At 36.0% G+C, this 19,010-nt stretch overlaps 2 protein-coding genes across 3 annotated transcripts in view; one reads left to right on the forward strand and one right to left on the reverse strand.

Annotated features, from left to right (window-relative positions):
- The window catches only part of LOC134825041 (uncharacterized), an 852,482-nt gene that overhangs the window by 191,635 nt on the left and 641,837 nt on the right, over positions 1-19,010 (reverse strand). The window lies entirely within an intron of this gene.
- LOC134825189 (uncharacterized) lies at positions 8,003-18,988 on the forward strand. Of its 2 annotated transcripts, none has more exons than XM_063837343.1 (7): positions 8,003-8,187; positions 11,958-12,042; positions 13,008-13,162; positions 17,335-17,472; positions 17,902-18,023; positions 18,314-18,494; positions 18,606-18,988. In XM_063837343.1, the coding sequence occupies exons 1-7, from the start codon at positions 8,087-8,089 to the stop codon at positions 18,766-18,768; spliced, it is 945 nt and encodes a 314-aa protein (XP_063693413.1). In that variant the 5' UTR covers positions 8,003-8,086; the 3' UTR covers positions 18,769-18,988. The 2 variants fall into 2 exon arrangements, with proteins under 2 accessions (XP_063693413.1, XP_063693418.1); XM_063837348.1 differs by lacking the exon at positions 8,003-8,187 and adding an exon at positions 8,249-8,337.

The raw sequence follows: 19,010 nt of genomic DNA on the forward strand, positions 1-19,010 counted from the left end.
CACTAAATAGAAAGTGCGTTATTATTTAAAAATAAGGAGCTACAAGACCAAACTTTAAATACAATATTGAAACATGTCAGTTGAAAGTCAGTAAGTAATAGTTTCACTGGAAGTGTACTAAGTGTACTAAGTGTACTAAGTGTACTAGAATTATCATTATTAGAAGATGGTGCACCTTGGTTGTTTTACGTCGATTCTTATAAAGCATATTTTGATAGTGTTCCACAACATGAACTTCTTACAAAAACGAGAAATTTGAGAAGAAGTCTGAAGTGATAATCATAGCACATTATACATGATATTGCTAAAGATTTCTTATGATCTGGAGGAACAATTCAAACATAATTTGCTGGTAGAGCATAAAATTTTATTTAGTGTCACGTACGGCTCTGTATTCTATAACAAGTTTGACAGTTAACAAATCTGGGGACATAATTATAATATTAATATAATATATGAAAATCCAGAGTCCATAACAGTATATTATTATTATAACAGTATATTATTATTATTAATAGTATGTTAATGAAACCTTATCAATCACGTACAATATAAATATATGGTTCAAATTTTGGCAGCCAAGAACGTCTAGTACAATGAAATAGTTAAATTTTTGCCTGCACCCAGGCTATTATGTTCATCAACAATAACGATTCGGCGGTTAATGACAGACTGAGCGCCGCCCAGTATGTAACATTTATGCAAGGTCACCATAAAAATTACATCATCTTTTATAATTATTTTGTAAAAAGATGAAAATGGACTTAACACTTAAGCTCATTGAGTTATAATTATTTAAAGCTTATAAAGCGATAAAATAAATATTTGTTTAATAATTGCATCGACGCGCGCAGCTAAGCAAATTTTGCGAACACGCGCGTCTGCGGACTAAAAATGTTTAAAAAACAAAACATTGTTGTAACGCAATGCACTACTGGGCCATACCGCGCATCCAATAATGCTTCTTTTCGTTAGATCGGCAAAATGCACCACTGGGCCTCGCACGCCAAGCTGCAAAGGATTGATATTGTCAATTAAAAACATTGCAGAGACAAATACGATACAAATGTATTTTTAAAACTAATTTTATACAAATAAAAAAATTACTTTGAATGCACGCAAAAATTCCAAATTTTAAATTGTGAATATATTTTTGGATTTTTTGAAAAATTGTTGAATTTTAATTTAATTTTGTTGCTTGTATTTATAATATAATACAAATGATTCTTTCAAAATATTTGGTACAATTATTAAAGCTGAGCAGTACGTGAGCGCAAGCGTCGACGAGCCCAACTCAGCTCTGCGCGTTTTAACTATTAATTTACAATGTTTGTGTTGCTGTTGAAAAATTATTTTATGGGAAATTTGTTGATATGCAATTCAAACAAAATTAATTTTTTATTAAAAAAGACCAAGACGCGACGCGCGCCGAGTTCGACTCGTCAACGGTCCTATTCAAAACTTATATTTTACGAGTCACGAGTATTACCCGTTAAATTTTTGCCGGCATTGAATGTTTTTGTTTAAAAAATCCTACTGCACAGCCTGTCATTCCGCCGAATCTCTATTCGATTATGAACATAGCATAAATATAATAGCCTGAGGTCCCCATGTAAACAAAATTAAGTGTGTTTGATTACCATGAGATACTAAAAACCCTTTCATTTGTAGCATTCCGAAGTAGTACCATTTGGTGCTATTACGATTATTATAATTGTTATTTTATTTAAAAGGGGATGGGGCGCCAACAGGGGAGCGCATTTTCGGCGGGGGCGCCAACAGACAACGTTACGCCACTGAGTCCAGGACGACTATGAAGATAAATGGAGTAGGAACACTGCATTGGAGAATTCCGAGTTTATGTGTTACTTGTCACTCTTAAGTACATTATTGATGCAAATATTTAGTTTCCTGTCCTCCTTCTCCTGTTTCACTCTGTCTACCGCAATAAAGTGTTGAATTTGCTGGACTGCTCACTTTGTTTCTTAATTCCTCAATTACCTTCTTCTTGGGGTTTGCTGTTACCTCATAGTTTTCGAGGCTGGAGTAAAGAGGTACACTAGGAGTATGGCACCTGTCATTGAAGTACTTGATACCAGTAAATATTCTTTCTCTTTTATACCGAATTGTGATAATTTCAGAAACAGTTTCTCTTATAATAGAACAATGCTTCTGCGGAATGCATTGCCAGCTTGTGTCAGACTGACCGAAGAAATTGCCATTTTCATAGCAAAGCTAACTGAATTTCTGTATGGGAATATGTTTATTATCTATACTAATGCATTGTACAGTTATACCCTTATTTTCCGCAGAGTTTGGGAGTAAATCAGGGTTGTGCTGTAAATCAGGGTTTTGATTGTGTATGTCAATACCTATTTGGGGAAAGGAAATGGCTGCGGTAATTTGGGGCACTATAAATGTCCTATTTTTATTATTGTTATGGCTTGCACTCTACAGCTTCACCCACAGTCTTCTCTGTACTTCCTTTGAGCTTGTGAGTGTAAGCTGCTCCTCTTTTACAATAGCCCTCATTAGCTTCATTATCTAGAGTGTCAGTTGAAGTGTGGGTGCTACAAAACAGTATGGGCACTTTCAGTTGTTGAGGTGCTGAAGCATTTCGTTAGTCAAGCCTGTAAAGCCAATACAACTAAGATGCCACTATAGTTTACAGGCCTCACACTACACTGAAACAGTGACGTAACGAAAGGCCCTGCTGACCCCGCTGTGCAGGGGGACGCCGTCTTAGGGGGGCGCCAAATCGTCGTTTGAATGTGGGACAATTTCGAAAACTTAACTAAAGTACAGGGTGGGCCAAAAGTCAGTACCCATACGTTGGCCTTTATAGCTCAGTCACTGAGTGCCCAATTTAAATACTTCCTTCTGATATGACTTAGTACCACCACTGGTTCGAGGAATTTGTCAACTCGAAAAATATTCGCGTTCATTTTTTTCAAATGGAGGTTCATTTTCACATTTATTTGATAGTTTGGATAGTTGGATCAAGCTTAATGTTATTAAATTGTGTTTGGCCATTCGAATTACGTTTGTCCTGAAAGAATTAAAACTGTAGCTTCTCAGATGACCGAGATATGAAGCATAACGAGTTTATTCATTACGTGTGATCAGGTGATTGGATTACCTAATCACGTGATAAGGTGACCCCGTTAACCACCCCGTTAAACATTATGGGAATTGTTAAGAGTGCCCAATTAAGGTGTCGTGTCACGGTGTCACATAATCACCCAGTCAATTTTGTTAACGAGATACAGAAAATGCTTGATAACTTCGTCATTTCTAATCCGTTTTGCCTCATGTTTTCAGATCATATGTAACATTTGATAATCTACCGTCTCTGAAAAAATTAGGCGTTCAGCATGTTCAGAGAAAACAATATAGGTGTTTTAATATTGAATGGGCGTGGTCTAAAATATTCGAATTTTCAAATTTTGACGACGGAATCCTCGAACCAGTAAGTACAGTATGCAATCTGCAAAGCAACAGCTCTCAAATATAAAACACGGCGGAGCTATTAAGGCCAACGTATGGGTACTGACTTTTGGCCCACCCTGTACTAGCAAAACTGCGCGTTTTGCTCTAGATACACACTTTTTTAGAGATTTTTCCGGCGTATTCTTTAAAATCACCTAATTTGTTCAATTTTAGGGAGGGGCACCAAAAGGGGAGGGGGCACCAAAAGGGGAGGGGGCGCCAACAGGGGGGCGCTTTTTTTCGGCAGGGGGGCGCCAACAGGCAACGTTACGCCACTGCACTGAAAGGTAGTTTGATTTGTGCCACGCCCTTCTGGGTACATTCTCTGTCACCATCCCTCAAATTATTTGTTTTTTTTTTTTAATTTGAAAATTCAATTAATTATTATATATATAAATCAAGCGTTACATTTCAGCCATGCAAAATTACAATGACATATTTTGATATACTAATTGATAAATGGTGCTGCAATATAAGTTGCTTATTGTGTGGCCGGATGACAACTAACTAGAAAAGTTGGGGCCGTCTACCAAATTTGAATCAAAAACAATAGCAAGAAATCAAACATATATCATAAATAATTATAAGTATTTTGCTCATTATATAGTAGGTTGAAAGAATCAATGCTGTTGACAGGATGGATCACATGATTGTTGCAACATTTTCGGGGTGCATGTGGGTCCAGGGGTGTTAAAGAATTTATAATTTAAATTATAAAGATATTTTTGATGATTTCATGTTTTGATTTATTTTGATTTTATAATTTTATAAATGGCTCGCTTCTCCTGGCTAGATGCTCGTCAATATACTTCCCATAATTATTGACCACAGTATCATTCCATATAAAATAAAGTGCATTAAAATATACATGAATTAAAATATACAAATATAATACAGGGTGGCCCATAAGTGACTACCCACACGCAACCTCTGAATAACTCACGTAATTCGTCTCCAAATTGCACCAAAATTTCAGAGATTATAGATATGGGTCAAACTTAGATTTCCTGAAAGTTTCGTAAGCCACGCCCATTTACAGTGGGCGTGGCGTGACACTCCCTTTTTTTCACTATTGTCTTCATAAAATGAGAACGCTTTAAGCTAAGAACTCAAAATTTTTAACACACATTTGGCTTGATAATTGAAAACTTTTCCAAAAGTTTCAAGTTCATTGGTTAAAATATGGCTGAGTTATGACCATTTTAAAATCCATCGGATATGTGATCCGAGCACTCAGTCATATTTGCACTCAATTAGTGATCTCGTCACCCAATCTGATCAAGAGTAAGGCGTTAGCGTGTATTAATGAGGTTCATTAGGCTTTGATTGGATACCGATGATGACTTTGCTAGAAAGGAAAACACAAATTTTTAGGATAAATCAATAAATGAAATCAACTAATAAAAATTTCCACACAAAAACAATTCAATAATTTCAATTAAGATGTTCAAATTGTCGTCCCCCAGCTGCAATCACCTTGAGGCACCGCTTCTTCACACTCCGACAAGCGTTCGTAGCAAACGCTGGGTCCATATTATGGATGATGTCGATCAGGTGGTGCTTTAGCTGCGTGATGTTTGCAATAGGATATCTCTTATAGAGTTGGTCCTTCACCCACCCCCACAGGAAGAAGTCACACGGTGTAAGGTCAGGACTTCTAGCCGGCCAGTGTGTTCCAAGATGTTGTCCGATGGTTCTGTGGGCGAACTTGTTAGCGAGGAAATTCTGAACTGGTCGAACGATGTGAGGTCGAGCTCCATCCTGCATGAACCACCAGTCCGTGGTGAGGTAGGGGTTGTTGAAGGAGAACTGCGACAGATCAGGATAAAACTTGTTCTCCAGCAGATCCATATAGCGAACTCCGTTGACTGTCACTCTACTTCCGTTTTCTTCGTAAAAGTAAGGTCCTAGGATTCCACGAGAACTGATGGCGCACCAGATCGTGACCTTTTCAGGAAAAGCAGGCTGCAACCAATCAAGCGGTGCATGTGAGCCAAACAGGCCATTAACCAAGTGACGAGATCACTGACTGAGTGCTCGGATCACGTATCCGATGAGTTTTGAAATGGTCATAACTCAGCCATATTTTAACCAATGAACTTGAAACTTTGGGAAAGGTTTTCAATTATCAAGCCAAATGTGTGCAAAAAATTTTGAGTTCTTAGCTTAAAGCGTTCTTATTTTATGAAGACAATAGTGAAAAAGAGGGAGTGTCACGCCACGCCCACTGTAATTGGGCGTGGCTTACGAAACTTTCAGGAAATCTAAGTTTGACCCATATCTATAATCTCTGAAATTTTGGTGCAATTTGGAGACGAATTACGTGAGTTATTAAGAGGTTGCGTGTGGGTAGTCACTTATGGGCCACCCTGTACATAAATATATACAATAAAATGTACCATATCAATCACACCACTTTACATATTTGTGAAGCTAAGGTTCTTAGTTCATGAACATTTTCATTTGTCAAGCATATAACCAACATCTCCTGTCCCCTGACTGATAGTCCAGTTTCAGATAGAGATTGCCCATTATGTACTTCTTACCATTCCAAGATAACATTCCCCAAACTGAGTCAATATTGGAAGAAGTATTCTTGTTTGTATCTTCAAAAGTTTTCAAGTTGGTCAATGATTTCCAATGGTTGCCAGCTCCAGTTTAAAAAAGAAAAAGGGAGCCCTCACTCAGTACCAACGGCGCATGAAATCATACCGGTCAAGATAAAATGTCTCATAAGGTGCTGAGTGGGGGCTCCCCTCAGAGTACTACATTGGCTGTTATCTGACACTGTACTCTATGTATCAGTAAATAATAATTTAATTTCAGTCAGGTCATACACATAACTTTATACATTATTAAAATAATTTTAAAACTGTCCCGTCGGTCGTCTATCCCAGGAATGAGATCGAAGGCAACTGAAGTCTTCAGTCTCCTGCATACACAAAAAAGAATGTCAAAAGCATACTTGATTAGCATCATGTTGCTGCATCAGGATAGACCACAGATATCGATTGTACAGATTTTTCCACACACTGTGCTATTTTTAACATTTCCAATTGAGATGGTGTTGTAGATCATAGCGCTTCATGGGAGAATTTTGTCAACTTCTCTTTGTACACTATGCACATTTACCACAGCTGGTTTGAACAATAGCGGTGAATATGCCCCCAGCCTTGGCACTTGTTGCACTCTTTGACCCTCGACCTTATTTTTTACTGTTCCAAAATGTAACGTTGATGGCAAAACTTTATCTTATCAGTGACCACTTTCATGATTGCTTCTCTGAACTCTTAAATCAAACTCAAAATCAGAATGATAGATATCACCAACATGCAGTTCGAAGACACTACTGAATTGATAGAAGTAATAACATCGATCAGCCGGAATGTTTTACCCATCATTCTTGCAACAAAATAGTATCTTTTATGAAGCTTGTATCTTTTATAGCCGTTCACAAAATACCACAAAGTAAGATTGGTTATGTAGGGTCCAGGGTCAACCCCATCAGGTACAGCAATAATTTGACAAAATATGAGGTCTCCAAATTTAAAATAGCAGTTATCTATCAGTTATCTACAACCTCGATCAAAGCATCCTTACTAAAATAGAAAGTAACTTACTTTTGGGTTTATTCGCCCACGTGAATGACTTGTCAGACATAGAAATGTATTTACACTTATATATTAGCACTTATACAATATAACACTTATGTGCACTTATATCACTTACATTACATATTTTAAATTATTATATAAAATCATAAGTTTGTACTGTTTGGAGCTCTAAGGACCACTCTGTCTCGTAGGTTCGAGAATAGTAAGAGTATCCTGTTCATTCATTATTATATCATTTTCCTATAATTGTATACAGTATACCAGACAAATGAGATGTACTCTCAATTTATTTTTGTCCACTAATGACCGCCAATGTCCCATTATCCCATAAAGTTATTTGTTATATAGTAGCGTTGAAAGTATTAATATAAGTATTAATAGTATTAATATAAAACTTATATGTTTGCTAATGATTGAAGTAGTCAGGAAGTGTTGTGGAATAAAAGGAGTAGGACACTGGAGCCTGACTGTGGACCTTCAATGTCCTGCACACTGTTGCATAATTATACCAATCTCTTGATATATCTCCGAACTGTTCCATTTCTTGATACTTCTAGTTTTCTAGAATCGTATTGACGTGTGATGATATGATTTTTAAAAATTCTTCAGACTATCAAGAGCTCATCACAATAGCCAGCATTTTGTTTAAACAGGTAACTTGCTTAAAATAAGATAAAGAGAAAGCCGAGTGTGTGATAACATGCATGGTACTGTGTTAATGCTTGTTGTTGTTAATAGTGAATAGTATGCATACAGCAACCAATCATGTCACATTTACAAGGTCACAATTCCTCTCAATTCATCTTAAACTCGAGTTAATACTCACCTCGATCAATGATCATTTTAATAAGTCAACCTTGTAACTTCTTTTAAATGTACATAGCGACTCTCTGCGACGTCTCTTTAATAAGATATGCTCGACATACGAGATTTTAGATATTCATTTTGTCATTTTTTGTTGTTGATGACATTGGGTATTTGGGATGTCGTGGGCCATTGAAAACAGAAGTCTGAGCTGCAGCTTTAGCGGCCGCAGCCTGAGACGGAACCGCAGTCTGAGCCGCAGTTTAAATGGAAATTTCAAGTAGGTTTCTCAGCTAATTCTTACCATTTTACTGTTTAATACCAACTCAGTGTTCATCTTTTTATTCTATCCAGTGAATGACTTTATAGAAGAGATGGTATCTTCGGTTGATTCTACTTGTCAAACAGACTCTTGTGTCACCGCAACCCGGTAAGGATCTTGTTGTTACAGCTATTACCTTACATTATAACAACAAGAAAGTGAGAGGATAATATATTATTCTGCCTTCCCCTCGGTCAATTTTAGAAACAATTACGAGTTACCTTTTCCTGTTCGAATTTTTTTTGATAATTTCAAGTTCCGACAAAATTAAATTAAAGCTTGTAATACATTTTGTCAGCAAATATCGAGGAAATCATTTTACACCCACATCAATCAAACGTTACCTTTTTGACAACTGATGCATATTAGTCGGTTGAACCTTGCATACTGGTTCGGGACGAGACTATTAAATTTTCTCTATATTTAGCTTCAAGGTACATTATGCATATAATAGAGAATATAAGTGAGAATTAATTAAATTAAGAGACTAAGTTCATTAAATGACACAAAATCTTAAATCAGCGACTGGTCCATAGGGGGATGACTACATTTAAGTTAGTAGAAACTAGAAATTTTCGGGAAACGATTTAAGTTTCGAGACATAAGGAGGTACAAATTTTCCGGAAAATATCAAATTGTTTAGGAGCTGTGTATCTAAATAATATTACAGCATATTGAACCAACTTATAACCATAATGTAAGCTAATAACGAATCTGGGGGATCACGCATAATATGCTGAATACTCGCTTTAAAATCTATAAATTAGATCATAAAATTCTAAAATTATTCTTCATGACATGTTCACTGTTCAAGACTAAATTTCTTATCGAAGTTAAGCGTATAAATTATTCAGATAAATTTCACGGTTTCTAAAGTCGTGCACAATTAGTGCGAAATAGTTTGATTGTGGTCACGTCTCTCAATTCGCCCTTTTTATAGCAAGTCGTTAGTAACAAAACAAGTGATGAACAGCCAGGACTCCCCTTTGGTTACATGCACTATCTAAAATTCACCCCTAATTACGATCTGCAATAATAATAATCATCTCTAATCAATAGTTAGAGATGATGTTAGAATACTCATTATTGTAACTTAAATGAATAATCCAACATCATTAAGGGTCATTAGTTGGTATCAGAGTATCACAATTATATTTATATGCGAAAATTATAGCTGCATAATGCATTGTAATCATATCATTTTATGTAGTAAACTAGAAAACCCGTGGTCACAGGGAGGGTAATACTAATAGTATTCTTTGGTAGTCAGTTTTTATAGCATCAAAAAATATCCGTCACAACCAAAGATACAGCCCATTAAAATGTAGCTCGCACTGAACACAACGTAATTACCACAAAACCGATCAAAATAAAGTTAAAACAATCATTGCACGTGCACGTGCGTGTAACAACCCTCGTTACCATGGTTACTATGCAAATTCCTATTTCTCGTCTAATTTGCACGTGGGCGGTCGTACATACATACAGTCTACAGAAATAATTCTCTGAATTATAAGTAAGGTATGCTCAGCGAAACTCATTCAATTTCAATAAGACAAATAAATTGATGTGCTCACACTTTTTTATTAACTGACAAGTAAATTGTTTAGTTGGTTTCAAAACAAATAGAAGCTTGGGAGTTTAAAATGATAACTGGATACTATCAAGTATCAAGTCGTATTTTTACCTTCTAACAACGTTTTCCAGCACAGAAAATTCATTTCATGATGTATGTCATGTCCTGTGGCTGTTTCATTACAATTTGAATGTTATCAGCTGATATTAGATTTATGATGATTGCATTGTTGATGATCAATATCCTTGTATATCCCTGAATACAACCACCATTTCTGAAAATAGGTAACTTGTTAACGGTTGTTTAATGTTCATATTATCATGAATTGTGGTCTTCTTGCTACAAGCCACCTATAATGAGATGCAGATTCCACTCTTGGCCTCATTCAATTGGAAAAGTGCACAGTTTGTCTCAAGTAACTGAGTCAAGGTAGCTGCCTTTCTTATCACAAGTTAGCTCCAAACATTTTAATTGTTGACCTGCTAGAAATCTCGTAGTCTCCCCGCGTAGATCATTCTAGAATCTTGGCTTCTGCATTCCGGTATCCAACGAAACCATAAAACCTAACCATTGTGCTAACAAATATTTATTTTTATTAGAATAAGAGGTGTACGAAATTTTATCCTCTGAAATTTCATCCCACGACGTTTCTAGTGACATTAAACCCACGCCAACCCAAAACGCTAATTCTATCCCGAGACCTTGCAAGCCACAAGGGAGTATAATGTCAAGAACGAATAATTACCCGGTACCCTTCTTGCTACTTACAGATGAGAAACTTAAATTACTGACATCACCAAGTGGGAAGTGATTCACTGTTAGTTCAATTTAAGTTTAACACCACACCTCCAGTCGCAAGCCTGAGACCACTTACAGGGATTCGCTGAGACTTTTAGCACGAATTGTTTAAGTCCTCAGTACTAGAACCTGATTTAAATGATTAGCAGGTATTTCTGCTCTGCAAATAATATGTCGAGTACAGCGCACGATACGATATAATATCATGTATCCAAATGTGTGCGTACACTCGCATCATAACCATTGAATATGTACAATGTGCTGTATCATACTGAAGTCACTTTATCGTTAGAACATAATCTCAGAATAGCTAAAGTAAGATGCTCGGTGTCATATAGCCAATGTTATAGCCATATATAGCCAATGTTGTCTCTCAGATCATTTGTTGTAGACTTGTAGTATTTCGATAAAATCTGTGTATCAAAATTTTATAGATCTAGGTTTGTCAGAACTGATCGGACGGCGATTCGATTAAATATATGACAGATTTTGTCTGCATCATGTGCGCTTCTGAATAATCATTTTATCCTACTTCCTACTGAAATCTAGCTGTATTCAAATTCTGGAATAATCCACGAAGCGGCCGACACAGCTCCATGGATTCCATCGAAAAATATGAACAATATCATTAGATTCTTAATTAAGTTTCAGAAGACCGCCCTTCCTCCTAGCATTTCGTAAGCGATATCCAAGACCAAATAGGGTTCTTCAAGCGCTGTAGCTAAATTACATCTTTCAGTATAAAAATATCCTGCTATAATTCATGGTCAATTATGAGGCAATTCCACAATATAGAACTGGTCATGAACTTCTCGAAATCTGGTACTTTCTTTGGTTATCGATTTGGTTAACATTCGATACACGACTATTTTACTTCCAGAAGTTCAGACGTTGGTGAAAATTAAATTATTAGTCCTGATGCTCGTTTAACATAAGCCTAAAGAGCTGACGAAGTTTGAGATTGATGATATAACCATGGCCATGGGAACTTCATAAAATTATTTCTAAAATTAGTCATGGCCTTAAAATATCGATGTAAAGTAAAACCCCGATTTACCGCTCCCCGATATACCGCATACCACGATTTACCGCAGCAGTTTCCTTTTCCCAAACTTCAGGGTTTCACTGTTTATAGAAATATAGATGCACCTCGGCCTCGCACTAACATGTACTCTGTAATCTGTATATTATATGAAGCCACTTTAGAGCAACACTTACAGCCACACTTAAAGCCTACATTGAGTAGATGGAGCTTAAGTTTTATATTTTTAAATCAAAATTCATACATTAGGCGATCTTGTGATATTTAGCTCTTTTACCCGAGAGAATTGTAACAGTAATTCATACACATCAGTTCAAGCTGGAGAAGTCGTTACAACTCAAGTGAATGTTCAGAAGCCCTCACGCCGAGATCCATCAAGAGCTTCAAATACCCTCAGGTAAGGAATGTTCTAGAACTTGTTTACACATGAATTATATTAGTGCAACATACAGCTGAAAACATATTAGTCTGGTCTTTCATGCACATTGACCTGCATTTCATAGTAGAGGGCTGAACATTTCTAAGAGCCTCTCCAAGGTCTATAGATTCGGAAGAAATTCCGAACCCAAAAATTCAGATTGGGTAAATCGCTCTTTTGGTCACGCCCATCTGTGTTATATCATTATATAGTTATCTCAGCTTATGAACATCGTAGAAACTTTTATATAGGCTCAAATTAACTGCAATGGCTATTTTTATATACAACTTATAACAACTTATAAAGCAAAAGAAGTTGTACGATGTTCAGAAGCTGAGACAACTATGTAATAATATAACACAAATTTGTTTACAGTTTGTTATAGTTATTTGTTATATGTTTTGTTTTTATAGTTTGTTACAGTTACACAATATTATAACTTCAAACTGTGCGGATTTAGCGTCACTTAAATGTGCCAATTCTAGTTGAATAGCAAATTCATGTACCACGAAGTGGTTTAAAATTAAGTTGCAATGTGTAAGACATGGCCCTATTCGTTGAGTTGGACGAGAAGCACAATATTGGCAAGGGCTCGTGTGGTAATAATAGCAAGGATCATATGGCTTATAAATGAGTATTTGATAAAATGTTAAAATATATTAAACCCGGAAAACTTTCAAGGCGCGAAGTTTCAGTATCTTCAAATATTCATTGGATATGGTATGTTGATCGTGAAAAATAATTGACAAGTGATTGCGATGACAAAATTTGTCGATGTTTGTTTCCTCATTGGGATGATTCACGGATAATAACTCAGAAAATTACGTTCAACAGTAACTGAGTAACTGATCATTCAACTTGCCAAATAAATTAACACTAAGTGTTGGCTGATCACTTTAAATGATTATGTAGAAACTGACCTGCCGACCAAGTATACCTCTCAGGAGTTGTCCGACCAGTTGAGAGCAGTGAGACGCACCGTCTTCATACTGACCACACCCCACAAGCCCTGCTATGTAGAGAACCTGGTTCTGCCCCACATTAAACTCCTGGTAGCTGGCAATCTGGATCTGGCTCTGCACCTCAACACACAGGACAGGTAATAATCACATTTAGTGTACGGGGAAATGTAGAAAAGGGCGATTGGATTAATTTGTGCTCTTCTGTATTTTCAAGGTCAATTTTTCGTAATGATTTCAGAAGAACCTGCACGTTGACTATCGTGTAAATTTATGTGAATCAGTATTTACTTTTTCCCGTTTAAAGCCTTAATTTGTTGTGCACCGCTCATTACCGAAATAATTTAAAATATTCTTGCTGTACTGCTAGTTTACCATAAATTAAAGCTGGGAGGCTCCGTACAGACCAAGCTACGGTTGAATCGTACTCGAAACCCAGATTTAGGTTCGTAATATGATGGGAATGACATAATGAATGTTCCTCTGCCTCGCTACTTAAATAAAGAGTAGCTTACTCAATAAAATCTGAATTGAAGAAAGAAGAACTTCTTAAAATTTACATTTTCGTGTCGGTTATCTTGCTCCTTATAATGCACCGTGAAATCACAATGAACAACTCGTTCTCCAGAAATCTACTCTAGATGGTGCTTTATTGCCTCATGCCTGGCCCTCAAATTTACAGTTTGATAACAGGAAATTAGAGACATACGTACAATAACACAACCAAACTAAATGTTTATCAAGTTGATATCACTGAAATTAGGTCTTGGTTACTATACTAGTAGTAATGACGGGATATTTATTATTTAGCTATTCTTCTCCCTATCACATTCCAAAGTTCATTAGTATATTCACCGAGTATTTTACTTCTGTTTTAAGTATTGTAATTTTGATAATCGGAATCGAGAACTTTTATTATTACCCTAGTGACATGTCTTTCTGATAAAATTGTAGGTTAACTGTTAAGTAGGTATCTGCCAGGAGTCTCGACAAGTTGGATAAATGGAATTCGTAACTTTACGATATTGTATAGAGTGAATATAATATATAATACAACATTCTTTGCACTCATTTGATTATGGCCAGAATAATTACCGAATTACACGCATAGTCTTATGATTTTGAATTACAATCATTTTCCTAATTAAAGGGGATTAAAATGTTTACCTAACCATAAAGATAATATGGTCCGGTTAAAAGTTGTTAATTGAGCAATTGCATAATTGATTAATGGGATTGGGTACAGATTATAGCTCATAGACCACTGGCTTAGATAAAAATAGGATATGATCGTTATGAAACTTATCTAATTTCAGCCAAATTATTCATGAAAATCTAACTTTTTTAAATAGGTCCCCGGAGTTCGCATCCTTCCCATTGTACAACATCTTTAGAAACTTATCTGCTTATCAGTATATTCAGGTTCAGTTTAGCATTTAGGCACGTAATTTATATTGAAGATAAGGCCACATTTTTACTGGACAAGTGACTGTACTTACAGCACCAGTACTTACTGTACCAGTACTGACCTAACTGAATGAGTGACTGGATCAAGTTACTTATTGATATTTCACACACAATGACGTTCACATGATAGGAAACTCCCAAGAGGAATGCACATGATGAACACTTTTCAGGGACGTGACCAAGATAAGCTCCGTCTTTGACTTTATCCGTGTTATTGTTAAACACCGACAAATTTAAAATATGTTAGAATTTCGAAATCTTCACCACCCATGATGGAGTATAAATTAATTCGACTATCTTATGTTTACATTTTTAATTTCATTATTCAAGTCAAGACTCAAGCGGCAAGCCTCACATTTGGCCTTTCATAATCAAATTTTTAAGAAGATACATATTATTATTTTGAAATCTGACAAATTTGTTCAGGAAAAGGTTTTGTAGTAGAATTGCTGTATTTTTGTGTCGGAGTATCAGTAAGTCAACAACGTAAATTTAATAACAGCTGTGAACGACCTGGAGCAATTTGCCTTACATAAATATGCTACATAAACTAAACGAATTATGATTTTATGCTTTATCGTTAAGGAAACCCAATTGAAAATTTACCGACACATTAGAATATTTATTGTAACTTTGTGGTAGTTTTTAAACTAAAATTTAGATATTATGTCGGATTATTACTATAAAGAGTGCCACGCCGTCTGGAGATTTAAATAGTCCCATATTCGAGAAGTCCGAGAATATTCTAGTTTACTCACCCTCGTACTAGAAAAATCTTTAGTTCAATTACATTAAAGGTTAGTTACTTAAAGTCTAGACTGGCACAAAACCCGTCTAATATGCTGATTTCCGGATGATTGTTTATAAGCTTATTTGTGGAGTCATGAATAATGTGTGTCGTGGGGCCTCTCTGTTCAAAAGAGAGGTAAAGTAAGCGCCCCACGCACACACATTATTTATAAGTCTCATTTACAATATTGAATTTTCAAAATTTCTGAGGAACTATGTTTGGGAAGGGTAATAGTCACCGTTTCAATATAACTAACTACATGTAACTGCATTATATTCTCATTCTTTAGCCTAGAATCATCAGTGCAGTCTAAACCGAACTATGATGGCAAATCAGAAATTTGCCAGGCAAATGATATTCTTTCTTTTTTTCAGTCACAACAACGTCTTCTGTTGAATGCAGTGTGCGTATTCCAAATTATGACCATCTGCTGCCACGATGCATTATTCGTAGTACGGGAATAACTCTCGCACCATATCAAGTTTAAATCGTATTTAAAGTCATTACTTGAAGAGATAAGTCTGGTGGATTCTACCAATGTTAGGGGGTATTACATGGCTAATGCTACAATTAAGTTTGCAAAGAATCGCTTGCACCAAATTACCACCCTCAACTTGAAACGGACGGTTATCTGAACAAAGTTTCCTTTTTCCATTTTCCTGATTTCAGGGAAAGTTTATGAGTTAGGTTTTTAACATATTTATCGGGACCATTAGTGCTAGGGATTGAACAAGGAAGGATATTATCTACCCATATATTTCAAGCAGATAACCTTCTAGAGATTTGAGCAGTCTTAATTATTTCGAATTATTTATTAGATGCGAAACGTTATCAGAAGAGAATACAAGGTATAATTTATGACGGTACCAGAATGAGGTGTCAACATATGCGATGATGTCTTGCAGAGCTAAGAGAATTATTATACACATTTTTGTGATATCAAATTTTGTCTGGACATTGGTCAAAAATCACTTGAAATCTCATCTTATAGAAGATCTTGAACGATATAAATCTGAAACAGTGTAGCTTTCCACTATTTTCATGAATTTGGTCATTCGAGTTAATGCCACCAAGCGCTAGTATTTCTAACCCTGCTCAAAGCTAATGTTTTTTGTTGAAGTAAAAGAAATGCAATCTAGAAAGATTTATTAGGCTATCTCCCTCCCTAGTTAAAGAGACGGGTAAAGAATCTTCTATTGTGCCAACTACCACCATAATTGCAGCTAGTCTTATACAAACTTACTACTGGCTATTTAATGTGCGTAACTATTCAACGACAATTATTCTTTCACAGAAATTGCGGGAGCTGGTTGGTTAGTACATACATAATAATACATATTAATATATATGATATGAATACATAATGATACATAATAGTAAAGGAGCTGCTATAATACTGGGTAGTAAATTTAAGAAATTTCAGTACTGATGAGAACTTTAATCTGTTTGGTAAATGTACAAACTGCGCTTTTGTTTAACACGTGTACGAATGCTTACTATTCTCTTTTTCTTGAGACTGTGGCACCCAGCATGCCTTACTTCCTTAAAATTGTATTATGTGAGAGTGTATGCATTCATTGTATGGCCTCCATGTTTTACTTTGGTGATTTCATATACACCTTGCAAGTTTCTTATTATTAAATGTACTAATAATAACTTAAGTTATATGATATCGAAGAAGAATTTAGGTTTTCATTTTAAAAAGCAGATTATCGGTTGAAGATGCTAGTACTATATTATAGGTTTAATGACTACCGCGGTGCAGATTCTGATAAATGATTCAAAGACCAAGATCTCCCTTAGTATTATACCATGTATGCACTAAACTATACACACTATACCACTAACTCGTACACCTTAACACCACCTGTACCTAACCACAGTGCATATAATATAGTGCAATTTAACACATTAGGACGGCCATGATAGACGGTAATTGTTTCAATATGGTATATTTTCTGGAACCGTCACATCACCTTCAAACCGGACACCCTAACCTCGCAATGTAAGGCTGCGTGTTCGACCTCAGATATTCACACTTGTGTATTCCAACAGGGGGAAGTCAGACAATACACCGATAGAGCGGCTGATCGGTTCCATGCTGTGTCTCGATAGCCCTGAAGCGGAGCTTTACACCTCAACACTAATGTCCAGCGATCTGTCAGTAACAGATGTTTACGATACTTTATTCAGGTGTGATGTAGTGCTCTTGTTGTGTTACCGTTCCCGGTCGCCTATTACGGATTGTTGTGTTGAAATTGCGTGGAGTAGAGATTAGAGAACATGTACTAAACGCTAATTTTGCGCAAGGCGCGGCGCCGAACCATATTTTAGTGAACAAACGCTTTAATCGAAAACGTCAATTTTAGTTGCTATGGACGCGCGCAGCGAAATCCTGCAAGTGATCTCATTAAACGGACACTGTTTTGATGATCATTTTCCTCTGTTTACTCAGTTCTTGGCAAGCACGTGGCAATAAAGCATTCAAAACTTTAATCTTTCCGTTTAGTGCCAGATGACAAGAATGCTTTTTAAAGAATTGTATAGCCCGTGCACATCGATACTATGATTGAGTTTTGATATGAACGATTATTAGATTTATTACTGGTATCAACTTTACAGATGGATGGGAGAGACCAAAGTCCTAATAGAAACAGTTCATCTTAGAGGTGTAAATGACATTCAGAAACTCGAGCAGTTACATTCTAACTTCCAGGACGCACGATTCATCTGGGAAACATCAGGTTACCTTTGCGGTGTTAATAAAATCGGTCTGTCTTTAAAAACAGACTGGTAACACCAGACTTAGAATGTTGTATTTTATCCAGGAAAAAGATTGTGCGCTAAGAAATGTTTCACCTTTGACATTTGTAACTATTGGAAATATGTTCTGTCTGAAAATTAGTGAGTTTTCGATAAATTGGCTTGAAACGTTCACAGGAGCTAGACAAACTATTGAGCTCTGCTGGTGTAAATGGAACATGTAATTCCATATTATTATAGTTATGCCATTTTTATCAGACATTCATTTCAGACCCACGATGCTGTAATACAGAAGAAGAGTTGTCAGAATGGTATTCCAGCAACAGCACAATCCAAAAGTTCTTATCAGCTAAATTTAAACACACTTGGGTCCATGTGAAACAGGATGACGTCATCAATAACAACAAAAATATTGCAGAATCAGTTACAGAATGTATTGGCGTATTTGTAAGGTAAGATTTATCTTAGTCTATAATGATCATACTGAAATCTATATTTTTATGCAACGAAATTTGCTCCCGTATGGGCGAATAATTTGCCTTGATTTCATTGAATATTTTCAGCCGACACTACGACAAAATGCTAAAATCGCTGTCAAAGTTTGTTTCTAAAAATCCTCAACCTCAAATTAACCCGGACACTCAAATAACAGACGAGAGGATCGTCAAACTTTCTACAGATTTGGGCTACTACTTAACAGATGATATTGTGATTGAGGACTCGTAATAACTTTTATATTTGAGGGGATGGACCACAAACCAGATTTGTCATTTGTCGATGTGAACATTGTTTTGTACAACCTGGAGATTTTAACACATTGCTTATTATTTACTCGCCGGTATTTTCAATATCACTGGCAGAAAATTTCAGAAATTTTAATGCATGTTTTGTAGCTAATTTGATCATTATATTGGAATCTATTGTATATTTAAATTATTTCATGGTATGATTGTTCTTCAATGTCAACT

The sequence above is a fragment of the Bolinopsis microptera genome, chromosome 1, assembly GCF_026151205.1.
Source record: "Bolinopsis microptera isolate Bmic1 chromosome 1, MBARI_Bmic_1.0, whole genome shotgun sequence".
Taxonomy (NCBI): Eukaryota; Metazoa; Ctenophora; class Tentaculata; order Lobata; family Bolinopsidae; genus Bolinopsis; species Bolinopsis microptera.

What these genes read in the sequence shown, in the direction of transcription:
- LOC134825189 (XM_063837343.1), top strand. Translation starts at nt 8,087, where the DNA reads ATGTCGTGGGCCATTGAAAACAGAAGTCTGAGCTGCAGCTTTAGCGGC. An exon ending in AGAGCTTCAAATACCCTCAG is followed by an intron (nt 12,043 to 13,007) that starts GTAAGGAATGTT and finishes TATACCTCTCAG; the next exon opens with GAGTTGTCCGACCAGTTGAG. An exon ending in CACCTCAACACACAGGACAG is followed by an intron (nt 13,163 to 17,334) that starts GTAATAATCACA and finishes GTATTCCAACAG; the next exon opens with GGGGAAGTCAGACAATACAC.